The sequence below is a fragment of the Galeopterus variegatus genome, unplaced genomic scaffold (assembly GCF_000696425.1).
Source record: "Galeopterus variegatus unplaced genomic scaffold, G_variegatus-3.0.2 Scaffold5395, whole genome shotgun sequence".
NCBI lineage: Eukaryota > Metazoa > Chordata > Mammalia > Dermoptera > Cynocephalidae > Galeopterus > Galeopterus variegatus.
Genome location: NW_007731506.1, coordinates 48646 through 62971, shown reverse-complemented (window position 1 = coordinate 62971; position 14326 = coordinate 48646). Strand labels below are relative to the sequence as shown.

At 64.2% G+C, this 14326-nt stretch overlaps 1 protein-coding gene across 1 annotated transcript in view; it reads left to right on the top strand.

The window, feature by feature from the left end:
- The window catches only part of LOC103604782 (potassium channel subfamily T member 1-like), an 89641-nt gene that overhangs the window by 67236 nt on the left and 8079 nt on the right, over positions 1-14326 (top strand). The window contains 18 exon segments of the mRNA XM_008589353.1: positions 19-60; positions 1474-1708; positions 3448-3553; positions 4992-5164; positions 5585-5656; positions 5895-6029; positions 6119-6252; positions 6348-6492; positions 6913-6984; positions 7223-7357; positions 8268-8379; positions 8884-9198; positions 9348-9879; positions 11932-12095; positions 12566-12649; positions 12793-12921; positions 13282-13302; positions 14207-14326. Of these exon segments, the coding sequence (XP_008587575.1) occupies positions 19-60; positions 1474-1708; positions 3448-3553; positions 4992-5164; positions 5585-5656; positions 5895-6029; positions 6119-6252; positions 6348-6492; positions 6913-6984; positions 7223-7357; positions 8268-8379; positions 8884-9198; positions 9348-9879; positions 11932-12095; positions 12566-12649; positions 12793-12921; positions 13282-13302; positions 14207-14326 (2726 nt within the window).

Sequence of the window (14326 nt, the reverse complement as noted above, 5' to 3'; positions counted from 1 at the left end):
GGGGCGCCCTTGCCGGCCTGGGGCCCCGCCCGCCCGTGCACAGGGCCATCGCCTCCATGGGTGAGGCCCGCGGGGCTCCTCGGGGCGCCCGCCCTCTGCGTCCGTGGGGGAGGCAGGAGACCCCACCTGGAGGCTCAGGTCTGCTCTGGCCTGCACCTGGCCTCAGGCCAGTTGAGTCACTCTGGGACTCAGTTTCCTAATCTGTCAGAGGGGTGTCCCCGCCTTCCTGTGAGGGCCTTTGTTGCCATCGGTCACTGTGTCCAGTGCCTGCCTGAGTGGGCCACTCTGGGTCAGAGGTCACTGGGAGCCTGTGGCCTTGGGGTGCACAGGGCGGGCAGCCATCCTGGTGGGTGAAGTGCCACCAGGGCCATCAGCGGCTGAGCTGGACACCCGGGTGGTCTCATCAGCCCAGAGGGCCTCCTCCACCCACGTCCCTTGAGTAGGCCGAGGCCCTGTTGTCCACTGGGGCTGGAGTCGGCTGGATGAGGTCAAAAGGAGCAGGGGCTTGGGCCCTCAGCCTTCTCTCTGGGGCCCCCGTGTGCCAGGGCTCTGAGGGCCACCCAGTGGTAGGTGTCACACCTTCCTGGCCAGGCCCTCTGGGGGACAGTGAGGCAGCAGGGACAAGCCAGGTGGCCACCCAGGACAGAGACCCACAGGCTGGGCTAGGGCCCTGCCACATCTGTGCAGTGCCAGGCTTGAGCTGTGGCCCGGGCAGCAAGATGACCCTGCTGGGCGCCTGCTGCGTGCCCAGCCTGGGGGTCAGCACATGGTCCCTACTGGAGGCACGACTGGTCAGCTCAGTGCAGCACACAGTCCCCCAGACCCAAAGGCCGAGGGCGTGGGGGTGGGGACGCAGCCACGCCCAGCCATGCCTCCATCTGTCATGTGCATGTCAGGCACGTTGCCCAGATGGCTCCCAGGAAACCACGGTGACTCAGGCAGCTCTCAGCCCCCTCCCTGGGGTCCTGGCCCACAGAGACCTTGGGCCACATCCTTGAGCCATTCCCCAGCCCCCGCCTGGCCACCCTGGGCCATAGGAGAGACAGAGGCTGCTCCAGCAGGTGCTGAATGGCCTGGCTGCTCCCATGTCACCCTTGGCCATGGCCACCCCCACCTAGCCCCACCCTCAAGGCAGAGTGACCAGCCGCCCAGCCACTGATCCCCCAGAATCCCCTCACCTCAGGGGGTCAGCACTGACATCACAGCAGCTGACGTGAATGTGCCCATTGAATGCTGAGGCCCTGGGGTCATTGTCTAACACCACCCCAGGGGGCACTGTCCTCATGTACAGAGGGGGAAACTGAGGCTCAGAGAGACTCAAAGCTCCCCAGGGCCCCACAGCTGGAGAAGAGGAGCCAGGACGTGACCTGGGGTCTCTGAAGCCATTGTGTCCACATCAGCTCCGGGAACCCGCTGCCCACCAGGGAGCTGGGGTGGGGAGGGCCTGCAGCCAATTCCTCCGCTCTCTTTCAGGGACGGTGGCCATGGACCTCCAGAACACGGAGTTCCAGCCCTCGCAGAGCGGCGGGGGTGGCGGGGGTGGCAAGCTGACACTGCCCACAGAGAACGGCTCGGGCAACCGGCGGCCCAGCATCGCACCCGTGCTGGAGCTGGCCGACAGCTCAGCCCTGCTGCCCTGCGACCTGCTGAGTGACCAGTCAGAGGACGAGGCAACGCCCTCGGAGGACGAGGGGCTCGCCGTGGTGGAGTGAGCACTGCCGTGAGACAGGGCTTTCGGGGGGCCCTGGGGGCTCTTGGCTGTGGCTGGCACTGGGGAGGAAGACATCCCTATGGTGCTGGGTGCCCAGGAAGAGGCAGGGCCCACGGCATTGGTGCTGCGCTCGGCGGGGTGGCAGCCCCAGATCACGCCCATGCCCTGAACCGTAGCCTCTGAACAGCTTCTCGGAAGTTCTTGTTTGGCAATGGAATCTTGGGGGGCCCTGACACACAGACATCAGAACTGGGATCCACCCACCTGAGGCTCCGCTGCAGAGCCGTGGGACCCTGGAGCTCCTGAGCACCGCACTGTGGGGTCTGCTGGCTGCACCCCTTCCTGTCAGTGTGGGCTGGGAGTGCAGAGCTGAGAGGGCGAAGTCCTCTCCCTTAGGACCCACAGACCTCCCATGGCGACCTGCAGAAGCGGGGGCAGCAGGGGACCGTATGCCAGCTCCTGGCAGGGTCACCCTCAGAGAGGGGCCTGTTCTCGCCCATCTTCCTAGCCCCAAAATGGCTGGGCCAGCTGAGGCCCTGACCTTGGCCATTCGGAGTGGGTGCAAGCTGGTGGCGACCCACGGCCATCACTGTCCTCCACCTCGTGCCCTGGGTCACAGCCCGCTCAGCCAGGGTGGGGGTCCTCTGTGCAGGGTCTGCGGAGGTCACACCAAGCCATCCCTGAACGAGGCAGTGTCCAGGCCTGGAGGCCACAGGCCCCTCCTGAGCTGTCATTCCGGCCTAGGTTTGGGGCTAGGTCTTCCTGCTTCGAATTATGAGACAGAAGAGACCCCAGTCTGCCCTCAGCAGCTCTCAGCCACTTGGCCTCAGCCAGGACAGACAGGTGGCACCTGACAACAGGACCACGGCTGGCCTGTGGGTCCCGTGCTCCCAGCTGGGTTGTCACACTCTGCCCCCGGCCTTTGTCTGCCTCCGGGACGGAGTCAATGCGCTTTCATGACGCACCAGCTGCCAGAGAACAGCTCTGAGATCGAGGGGGGACTGGCCAGGGCTCCTGGACCCCGCGGGGCAGATGGCAGGGCTGGCCTCTGAGTCTGCAGCCTGTAAGGCAACTGGGGGCGGAGCTGAACTGGGGGCCCCACAGCTTGGTGTGTGCTGGGCGCTGTTAGGGACGGCGGTGGCGGCCTGCTGGGGAGACCAGCCTGGCCCAGTGGAAGCAAGCTGAGAAGGGACTGAGGCCCAAGTGTCCGTGCCATGAGTCTGGGGTCCCGGGGGGGCATCAGGGAGGGGTGACCGGGCAGTCAGCTCATTTGGGTTCTACCCTTGGCTTCAAGGCCTTGTCTAAGCTCATTGCAGGGGTGAGCAGAGAGAGAACACAGGGCATGGGGGTTGTGCCAGTGGGGGGTGAGCCCCTCCTCCAGCACTACCTGCACCCTGGGTGAGGGGAACCACAGTGAGGGGCTCCTCTGCACCCACCTTCACCTGGAGCCACCCCAAGACCCTGGCGGGAACCAAGTCCATCTCCCCCCAGCCCTGGCCATGCAACGGCTGTTGTCCTCGGGGTCTGGCGCCTTGTGTGGCCACCCTGGGCATGCCCTGCAGCACACACTGTGACCTGGGCACCAGAGCTGAGCAGGTCTGACATGCTGGTGGCCGCAGGTGGTCTGGGGCAGTGCTGCATGGGTGGGGCGGAGCAGATGCTCCCGTGTCCCCCAGCCAGGGGTGGACGGGGCCACCATGCCATGGGCCGTGCTAAGGGCTCCTGTCTCCCACCAGGTACGTGAAGGGCTACCCCCCAAACTCGCCCTACATCGGCAGCTCCCCGACCCTCTGCCACCTCCTGCCCGTGAAGGCCCCCTTCTGCTGCCTGCGGCTGGACAAGGTAAGGCGGGGGCCGTGCCACCCTCCACGCTCAGACCCCGAGCGCCAGGGCGCTCACGCCTCCCCAGGCTTCTTTCTGTAACTTCATATCCTCATATAATTGTAAGTTAGGGGGAAACTGCAAGAATTCTTCGAGGAAATCGTAGGCCCTTTACACAGATTCACCAAACTCGGTTTCTGCCTCGTGTTCTCCGCTCTGTTCTAGAGGCACGTCTTTCCTGAACCGTTTGAGAGCAGGTTGGAGCCACCGTGCCCTTTCCGTGAATACATCCCGAGTGTCTCTGAAGGACGAGGACTGTCTCTCGTAGCCAATCATAGTTCAGTTTCCAGAATCGGGACGGGGACATTGGGCGTTGGAGTCTCACCCACGGCGCACGCCCAGATTGCGCTGATGGTCCCGGCAGCCTTTATTGTCCTCTGCAGTGGGGCTTAGTTTCCCTAATCTGGAACGTGCCTCAGCTTACCCCAGGCTGCTGGAGAGCGCAGGCCACTTAGTGGCAGAGAGTGGCCCCGGGTCCTGCCGGGGTCCCCGGTGACGTTGCAGAGCCTGTGAGCTCGCAGCCACGTGCTTGCAGGAAGTCCGGGGCACCAGAGTGGCACATCACCGGCAATGTTAACTTTGATCCCGTGACAAGGTGGCCGAGTCATAAAAATTACTGTTTTTCCCTCTGTAGTTAACAAGCCGTTTGTGGGGAGACAGGTTGAGACCAGGTAAATGAACCACTCTTTGGTGAATTTCTACCATTGCTTTCGGTGTCAATAGGGATTTTCTAAAACTCCAAATTCCTTCCGTGTATTCTGTTAGCTTCCAACCCTGAGGAAGGTGTCCGCATTGCCCGTGTACGTTTTATTCTCAGGTGTCAGCAGGGCCTGTGGACTCGGCCTGTTCAGTGGGTTATGACCCGTCGCTTCCTCCTGAGGCGTCCCTGTCCCTCACAGATCGTTATCGATTCTGGTGCTCGGCTCACCGGGTTTGCTGGTGGGGCCGGGGCCAGGGCCACCCGCTGGTCCTTCCAGCATGTCCCCCACCCTTGAAGCCCCTCTGCGCTTCCCAGCCCGGGGTGGTCCAGCCTCAGCTTGCACCCCCCGCCCCAGCCCGGGGGCACTTCTCCAAGGAACGCTGATTTGTTTTCAGTGGAAAACGATGCTCAGTAAACGAGATCTGGGCACACGCTCCCTGCCCTGGGGTGTCCCTGCTCCCGGGCGTCTGGATGGACAGAGCTGGGAGATGTGGGTGAGCGCAGGGCATGCATCTGCACGCCGACCACCCCGCACTTGCTAACGGAGCGGTGGCCGTGGGCACAGCCCTGGCGTCTGGAGGCGCCTGTAGCTCCCATGGGGCTCGTGCAGGCCGTGAGAGGGCCGTGGGCCACGTCGCCGGCAACCGGGTGCTCCGGGAGGTGGCGAGGCGGCGGCGTTGACCGCGGTGTGTCCGCCAGGGCTGCAAGCACAACAGCCACGAGGACGCCAAGGCCTATGGGTTCAAGAACAAGCTCATCATCGTCTCGGCGGAGACGGCCGGCAACGGGCTGTACAACTTCATCGTGCCGCTGCGGGCCTACTACAGGTCGCGCAAGGAGCTCAACCCCATCGTGCTGCTGCTCGACAACAAGTGAGCCCGGCCCCGCGGCCGTGCTGAGAGCATGGCCTCCCTCCACCCGCTCCCCTGCTCTGGCCCCCATAGTTTCTCGGCTCCCTGTCTGTCTCCTGCTCGTCCCCCAACTGTGAGTCCTGGGGCGGGGGACATGTGGCTCTTCCCCCAGCACCTTTTCACCCGGGGGACCTCTGGCAGCCAGAGCCCAGGGCCCAGTCTTGGCTGTCTGACCTCAGCAAGTGCCGCCCCCTGGGGCCTCAGTTTCCCCTTCCTTGGGTGAAATAAAGAACCTTGTTGTCCCGAATGGCCCCCAGGTCCAATGTGCTGCAGTTCTAGGGGACCCTGCTCTGCCCAGCTCTGCTCCGAGAGCCCTGCTGGACCTGGAGAGGGAGGGATGCGGGGCAGGGTGGGCGCCTCTAGGACCCGCTGTCCCCACAGGCCCGACCACCACTTCCTGGAGGCCATCTGCTGCTTCCCCATGGTCTACTACATGGAGGGCTCCGTGGACAAGTGAGGCCCGTGCGGCTGGGGGCGTCTGCCCGTCTCTTTGCAGAGGGAGGGATCCCCAGCCCCCCTCCTCCTCCAAGGTCTTCCGGGTGTGGCAAGGCAGGTGGCTCTGGACAGCCGGGACACAGGGAACCGAGTGGGGTCCCCCGTATCCTACCCCTGAGAGGAGTCCCGAGCGCCGTGGGTGCAGGGCCTGTGGGGGCGGGACTGGTCCCTGCAGTGGTCCCGTCGCCCCCGCCAGCCTGGACAGCCTCCTGCAGTGCGGCATCATCTACGCGGACAACCTGGTGGTGGTGGACAAGGAGAGCACCATGAGCGCGGAGGAGGACTACATGGCGGACGCCAAGACCATCGTCAACGTGCAGACCATGTTCCGGTGAGCCCCGCGGGCAGGGCCACGCGTGCGACCATCCCCAGCCATGACCACGGGAACCACCCTGAGACCCCACACACCCGTGACCACAGGGACCACCCTGAGACCCCACACGCCCACGACCACAGGAACCACCCTGAGACCCCACACACGCGTGACCACGGGAACCACCCCAAGACCCCACACACGCGTGACAATGGGAACCACCCCGAGACCCCACACAGCCGTGACCACGGAAACCACCCTGAGACCCCACACACGCATGACCACGGGAACCACCCCAAGACCCCACACACGCGTGACAATGGGAACCACCCCGAGACCNGGCCTATGGGTTCAAGAACAAGCTCATCATCGTCTCGGCGGAGACGGCCGGCAACGGGCTGTACAACTTCATCGTGCCGCTGCGGGCCTACTACAGGTCGCGCAAGGAGCTCAACCCCATCGTGCTGCTGCTCGACAACAAGTGAGCCCGGCCCCGCGGCCGTGCTGAGAGCATGGCCTCCCTCCACCCGCTCCCCTGCTCTGGCCCCCATAGTTTCTCGGCTCCCTGTCTGTCTCCTGCTCGTCCCCCAACTGTGAGTCCTGGGGCGGGGGACATGTGGCTCTTCCCCCAGCACCTTTTCACCCGGGGGACCTCTGGCAGCCAGAGCCCAGGGCCCAGTCTTGGCTGTCTGACCTCAGCAAGTGCCGCCCCCTGGGGCCTCAGTTTCCCCTTCCTTGGGTGAAATAAAGAACCTTGTTGTCCCGAATGGCCCCCAGGTCCAATGTGCTGCAGTTCTAGGGGACCCTGCTCTGCCCAGCTCTGCTCCGAGAGCCCTGCTGGACCTGGGGAGGGAGGGATGCGGGGCAGGGTGGGCGCCTCTAGGACCCGCTGTCCCCACAGGCCCGACCACCACTTCCTGGAGGCCATCTGCTGCTTCCCCATGGTCTACTACATGGAGGGCTCCGTGGACAAGTGAGGCCCGTGCGGCTGGGGGCGTCTGCCCGTCTCTTTGCAGAGGGAGGGATCCCCAGCCCCCCTCCTCCTCCAAGGTCTTCCGGGTGTGGCAAGGCAGGTGGCTCTGGACAGCCGGGACACAGGGAACCGAGTGGGGTCCCCCGTATCCTACCCCTGAGAGGAGTCCCGAGCGCCGTGGGTGCAGGGCCTGTGGGGGCGGGACTGGTCCCTGCAGTGGTCCCGTCGCCCCCGCCAGCCTGGACAGCCTCCTGCAGTGCGGCATCATCTACGCGGACAACCTGGTGGTGGTGGACAAGGAGAGCACCATGAGCGCGGAGGAGGACTACATGGCGGACGCCAAGACCATCGTCAACGTGCAGACCATGTTCCGGTGAGCCCCGCGGGCAGGGCCACGCGTGGGACCATCCCCAGCCATGACCACGGGAACCACCCTGAGACCCCACACACCCGTGACCACAGGGACCACCCTGAGACCCCACACACCCACGACCACGGGAACCACCCTGAGACCCCACACAGCCGTGACCACAGGGACGACCCTGAGACCCCACAAGCCCACGACCACGGGAACCACCCTGAGACCCCACACAGCCGTGACCACAGGAACCACCCCGAGACCCCACACACGCGTGACAATGGGAACCACCCCGAGACCCCACACAGCCGTGACCACGGGAACCACCCCGAGACCCCACACAGCCGTGACCACGGAAACCACCCCAAGACCCCACACACCCACGATCACGGGTACCACCCCAAGACCCCACACACGCATGACCACGGGAACCACCCCGAGACCCCACACACACATGACCACGGGAACCACCCTAAGACCCCACACACGCATGACCACGGGAACCACCCTGAGACCCCACACGCCCACGACCACGGGAACCACCCTGAGACCCCACACACGCATGACCACGGGAACCACCCTGAGACCCCACACGCCCACGACCACGGGAACCACCCTGAGACCCCACACAGCCGTGACCACGGGAACCACCCCGAGACCCCACACAGCCGTTACCATGGGAACCATCCCAAGACCCCACACACCCACGACCACAGGAACCACCCCGAGACCCCACACACGCATGACCATGGGAACCACCCCGAGACCCCACACACGCGTGACCATGGGAACCACCCCGAGATCCCACACACACATGACCATGGGAACCACCCCGAGACCCCACACACGCATGACCATGGGAACCACCCCGAGATCCCACACACGCATGACCATGGGAACCACCCTGAGCCCATCCCTCCTGCAGGCTCTTCCCCAGCCTCAGCATCACCACGGAGCTCACCCACCCTTCCAACATGCGGTTCATGCAGTTCCGCGCCAAGGACAGCTACTCTCTCGCTCTTTCCAAACTAGAAAAGGTGAGTGGCTCCTGCCCCCTGTGCCGGCCCCCACCCCAGGAACCTGGAGGATGCAGGACAAAGGAGCCAAGGGGGGCAGGAGACAAGGGGGTGCAGCCAGACGCGAGGGTCTTGATCGTAGGGCCTGTTTCCCTCGCCGTCCACTGGGCACTGGCCAGTAGCAGCCACCACCTCCCTAAGCAGGGACCAGGCCTGGCATGTTAGAAGCCGAGGCTGTCTGTTGTGCAATGGTCAGTCAGTCAGTGCAGCCCCAGCCCCTCAGGGAGCCCTCAGGGTGGGCAGCTCTGCAGGGATCGGCCAGTAACTGTTAGCACAAACAATATGGACACCTCGTCTGCCCCGGACACTGCACCCAAATCGGAGACGTATTCATTCTGACAAGCGCTCCCTGGACAGTCAAGGGACTGAGGATCAGAGAGGGAGGGAACCCGCCTTGGGTCACACAGCAGAGCAAGTGGCAGAGCTGGAATCAGCTTTCCGCTCCTTTCTGCTCCTGTGAAGCAGGACTCTGTGAAGGGTGTCAGCTGGGGCTGGACGTGGAGCCCAGGACAAAGGACCCACGGGGGACACAGGGTCCCGCCCGGGCATGGGTGGCATGGCCCCCACCGTGGTGTCCTGGTACATGAGCTGCTGCCACCCCACCCAGTGCCCCTGCACGGGCTGAGGCAGCGCCAGCTTGTGCACGGGGCCACTGTCAGGCAGGGCAGCACTGAGGCCACTCACGGTTGGCACCAGGAAGCGGGCGAGTTGGCCATGGAGATCGTGGCTGCCTTGGTCAAGAGTAGCCCACCCTCACCAGCCTGGCTAACGTCCTCACCAGTGAGCTGCCAGTGGCCTGTGTGGCCAGCCCAGGGTGACACCAGGAGCTGTCACCACCCGAGTGGGACCAGTCATCCACACAAGGTAGAAGTGACGAGTGCAGAGTTCTGTGGCGCTGGCAGACATGCCTTGGTCTGGCCTGAGCCCAGATGGACAACGAATGTGGGTTCCACTCGGCCACAGAGCAGGAGGCCTGTGGGGGCCGGAGTCCTGCCAGAGTGGAGAGGAAGCCACGGGACCGTCCCCAGCAGCCGGGCTCAGCCTGCCCCACTCTGGAGATGGTCGTGTGCACGGCAGGCTGGCACGTTTGCCTCTGCAGCCCTGAAGGCCTTGGAGACCAGGCTTCCCCAGGTCAGAGGAGGATCTTCTGGACCTGGAAGAGCGAGTTTGACCCGCACGTGGACGGGGAGCCTGGTGTGGAGTCGGGCCATGGCCGCCATCCTGGTCCCTACTCGCCGCCTTCTCGGGCTCCACATGGCCCAGCTCCTCATGGGCCTCACACCTCCCCGTTCTGCTGGGCAGGCTGGAAGCAGGGCGGGTTGGCAGGCACGTGGCAGACGCGCTCCCGCTCCCCTTCCTGCCGCGGCAGACACCGGCGCCAATCGCCGCCCTCCCCCCAGCTGGGTCAGCCTCGGCTCCTTCCCTTCAGCGCGGCCTCCAGGGGCCCCTCGGTGCTGCCGGGTGCTGCGGCCCACTCCCCTCCTCAGGGTGGTGAACAGTCCCTGAGCCCCAGTCATTTGGTTTCATGATGGCAGGTGTGACAGGGACCACCTGGGGCAAAGTCAGGACATTGACAAAGTCCTCAGGAAGCAGCCCTGGGCTCCCCTGCACTGGCGTGTTGCCGGCCCACGTGGGACGGGTGCCCTGGGCGCTGGGCAGGGTCAGTGTGTGCAGGAAGAGGGCCGGCTTGGCCACCAGCCACCATCCACTGTCCAGAGAAGGTCGGATCTGCTGTCACACCCAGTCCTTGGCGAGGACCAGACCTGTGGGGCTGCCAGAGTCCTCATCTTCTCACGCCTTGGATGGACTTGGCCGTGGGTCCCCGGTGGGTCTCTGCCACTCCAGGCAGATCCCGGCTACCTGACATGACACTCAGATGGGCCAACCGTGACCAGCTTGTGACAGGAGCACCGGGGCAGCTTGAGACCCTTTTCTCAAGAGAAATTAATAACAAATTATCTTTATAAAGCCTATGTGCTTATTATCACATGTATCCCACGTCAAGGAATGACAAAAAGTAGAAGAAAGCCCACGGAGAGTGGCCCCAACTCTCTGCAGCCACCAGCTTCCAGGCTCGGGCGCACTCAAGGGATAAAGACAGGACTCGGGGAAGAACCCGGAAGCGGCGCCGAGCAGCTGGGACGTGCCAGGCATGTGACCGCACATGAGCTGCGCTGCACTCACTTGTCACATTTAATGTAAAAAGTAGAAATTGGAAATGCTGAGACCCACGTGCCTTGCCAAGAGGTAGCAGTTGTAGAAGAGCACGCGAACCCTTTAAAAACTATTAAGGACACCAAGTGGAACCAACAGGGCATCTCCCCTTGCGAGTCTGCCCTGGAAGATGCCCTGGGGCCCTGGGGAAGAGGACGAGGTGCCCGCCCCCGCCACCTCGGCCGCTCTGTGGCCACCGTTCCTGTCTGGGTAGCCTGTACCCCCGCCGGTGCCTCCTTTGGCCTGGCTCAGCCTCATCCCGGGGCTGCCGTGACCCCCGTCCCAGGTCCCCTCTGACTGTGAGGTTTCCCAGCCAGTTATTCTCAGGAAGGGCTCACCGTGCGTTTCCCTGTCACTTATAAACTCGAAGACGCACTCTGCTCCGCCGAGATTCTCCTGTCCCTCAGGGCCGTGCTTTGCAGGGGCCTGTGCAGAATAAAAATGTGAGTCCCTTGTTCAAAAGGTGGGACGAAAGCTCTGGGAAAGGTTCCAGGTCCCAACCTCGCTCTTTGCTTCCGCCGTCTCTCTGGTCGTGTCGGGGTCCTGATTGCCCGTTCAGTGCTACTCCGAGCGACAGAGAACAATCCTTTTGTTACTGCGGGGATGTCACTGTTCGTTCTTGTGACGGGCAGCGAGTTCTAGCGGCGAGTGTAGGGGCACCAGCTCAGGTGCAGAGTCGCCGCAACCACACGACGCCTGCCCCTCGGAGGAGGCTGGCCACCGCGGGCTGGGACAGGCTCCTCGCCGCTTGTGCTTCTGAGCCATTGCCTGCTCTCACATCTGGAGCATTGGCTTCAGTGGGCAGTGTGGCCTCATGGGCAGCGCAGGCTCTGCTGTGGCCTCTCACGCTCCCTGTGCTCACTTTGAGGCTCTCAAGGGAACTCCCCCACGGGTGCGTTCAGCTCGAGAATTGCCCCCAAAGATGTTTGCACCTTAGCCCTAGAGCCTGGGAACGTGTGACCTCACATGGCAACAGGGGCTCTGCAGATGGGAGGAAGTTAAGGACCTGGAGGTGGGAGACGATCCTGGATTTCGTCGCTGGTCCGTGTCATCACGGGGTCTTTACGAGAGGGAGGCAGAGGGATGGAAGATGCCATGCTGCCACCTTAGCAGACGAGGAAGGGGCCACAAGGGGGACCTCCTCCCAGACTCTGGTCATGAGTGTGTCTGGGGAGACACAGCTGGGTGTCCTGGCCTGGTGTGGGTCGGCCGTCTGCTGGTGTGACACACGTGCAGACACGCGCTCACACACCAGGAACGCGCAGGAACGCTGGTGCACGCACGCCCTCACCCCTACAGCTGTCCCACGCAGCTGTGGGACCGGGGCCACCGGCCAGTCTGAGGACCCCCCTTTCCTGCAGAGGGAGCGAGAGAACGGCTCCAACCTGGCCTTCATGTTCCGCCTGCCCTTCGCCGCCGGCCGCGTGTTCAGTATCAGCATGCTGGACACGCTGCTCTACCAGGTCAGTCAGGATGCGGAGCCGGGAGGGGTCCCCGCAGTGCCCAGGGGAGCCCCCCGTCATCCTCTCTTCTCAGCCCACATCTGGTCCCAGTTCTAGGCAATGAGCCTCCCTCTGAGTGACCCTCCGGGATCCTGGGGAGGCCTGCGGGCCGTCCCTGCCCCTGGTGAGCAGGACCTCACCTCCACGTGCTCCAAGTCCTCCCCTCCAGCGCTGCCCTGGGCTCCACTTCTGGAGCCTTTAGGTTTCTGATCCCTTTTGGCCCTCGTGGTTCTTGGCCAAGTGAATTACCAAACCCAGGACAGGCTTCCCGGCTCGTGTCTGCCTGCTGGCCTGTGCTCATGGACCAGCAGGCAGGTGGCTTCTGTGTGCGTGCACGGGAGGCCGAGACGCCTGGCAGGTGCGCCCGGTGGGGTGCAGACCTGGGCCCCGCCGTGCCCGCCTGCCTCACTGCGGCTCCCTCCCCGGGCCAGTCCTTCGTGAAGGACTACATGATCACCATCACCAGGCTGCTGCTGGGCCTCGACACCACGCCGGGCTCCGGCTACCTCTGTGCCGTGAGTGACTGGGGCCAGGCTGGGCTGGGGCCGTGCAGGGCTGTCTCAGGGCAGGTCACTGGACGCCTGGCCCTGGCTAACCACAGCAGCCGAGGGCCTCTGGGCGCCACCCCACCCGCAGCCCAGGGCCCTGCACGTTCCAGATGAAGATCGGCGAGGACGACCTGTGGATCCGCACCTACGGCCGCCTCTTCCAGAAGCTCTGCTCCTCCAGCGCCGAGATCCCCATCGGCATCTACAGGACCGAGTGCCACGTCTTCTCCACCTCGGAGGTTTGTGGGGTGGCCCTGGGTGGGCTGGGACGGAGGCTGTCCCCCCATTTCTCTGTGATTCTCACCCTCATCCCCATTGTCAGTTTTGGGCACCCAGGGTACGATTGCCTCCACCTTTGTATTTGGGATGTCCGTGAGCCCTGTACATGGGCTTCCAGTCGGGACAGCTGTGACCCCCGAGTGGGGGTGAGGAGGCTTGGGGAAACGTCTGAGAGCTGTAAGAGGACACGGGCGGACCCCACGCCACCAGCCCTGCTGGCCCTGAGCATTTTCTGTGTAGACCCCAAGAGGGGCTGAGGCAGTGCTGTGGGGACAGAGATGCACCCACGGGTCCCAGATGGCCCCTCTTTTCCTTTGCAGCCCCATGACCTCAGAGCCCAGGTGAGCACCCCCTTTGAGCCCACGTGAAGTTCCTGCTTAACACCAAAGCACCTCAGCTCCGCCTGGAGAATCCTGCCAGCGCCCCCAGCCCCCACCACGGGCCCTGGGAAACACGGGGGCAGGGAGTGGGTCCTGAGGATGTGTGGGCCACGGGGCAGCTCAGAGGGGGCTCTTGGTAGCCACTGCCCTCCTGTACAGGTGGAGAAACTGAGGCCCAGGGGTGGAAGTCACCGATGGGTTTGAACAACGTCCTCTCCCCTCCCTGGCCAGCTACATGTGCCATCAACGTGTCCTGCTGTAGCCCCCACCACAGCGGGTGCCTCCCATGATGTGGCCCAACGGCCCTCCCCCAACACCCCCGGCTTCTCCAAGGTGCCACCTGGGTGGGGGTCCCACATCTCCCCAGCACCCCGTGTGCCCACTGAGCCCAGCACAGGCCCTGCCACACTGCAGTCCACCACATGCTCACCAGCCCCCGAGGACATGTGCAAGAGGGATTGCTGCCCCATCTGAGATGGGAAACTGAGGCACGGGGAGGGGTGACCCTCCTGGGGCAAAGCCAGGACATGTGGGGACATCCCATTTGGATGGGACCCCAGCCAAATCCACAGAAACAAGGGTCCAGAGTAGTTAAGAGAGCTACCCTCAGTTGCTGGTGAATTGGGGGCAGGGCAGGGTTGGGGCCCCCATCCCTTGACCAGACCTGTAGCGAGACCGGGTGGCCGGGCAGTGTGGGGCTCAGGAGGAAGCCGTACCTGGCACCCCTCCCTAGCTGGGGGAGGAAGGCACACAGCCCCCTGGGCCCCAGAGTCTGTCCTCTTTCCTGTCACCCCATGGCCCTCACCCCCTCGCTGGGTCCCGCACCCCTCCCCGCAGCCCTCACGCCCTCCCTTCCCTGGCCCAGTCCCAGATCTCAGTGAACGTGGAGGACTGTGAGGACACGCGGGAGGTGAAGGGGTCCTGGCGTGCACGGGCGGGCACCGGCACCGGCAGCACCCATGGCCGCCACGCGGGCGGCAGCGAC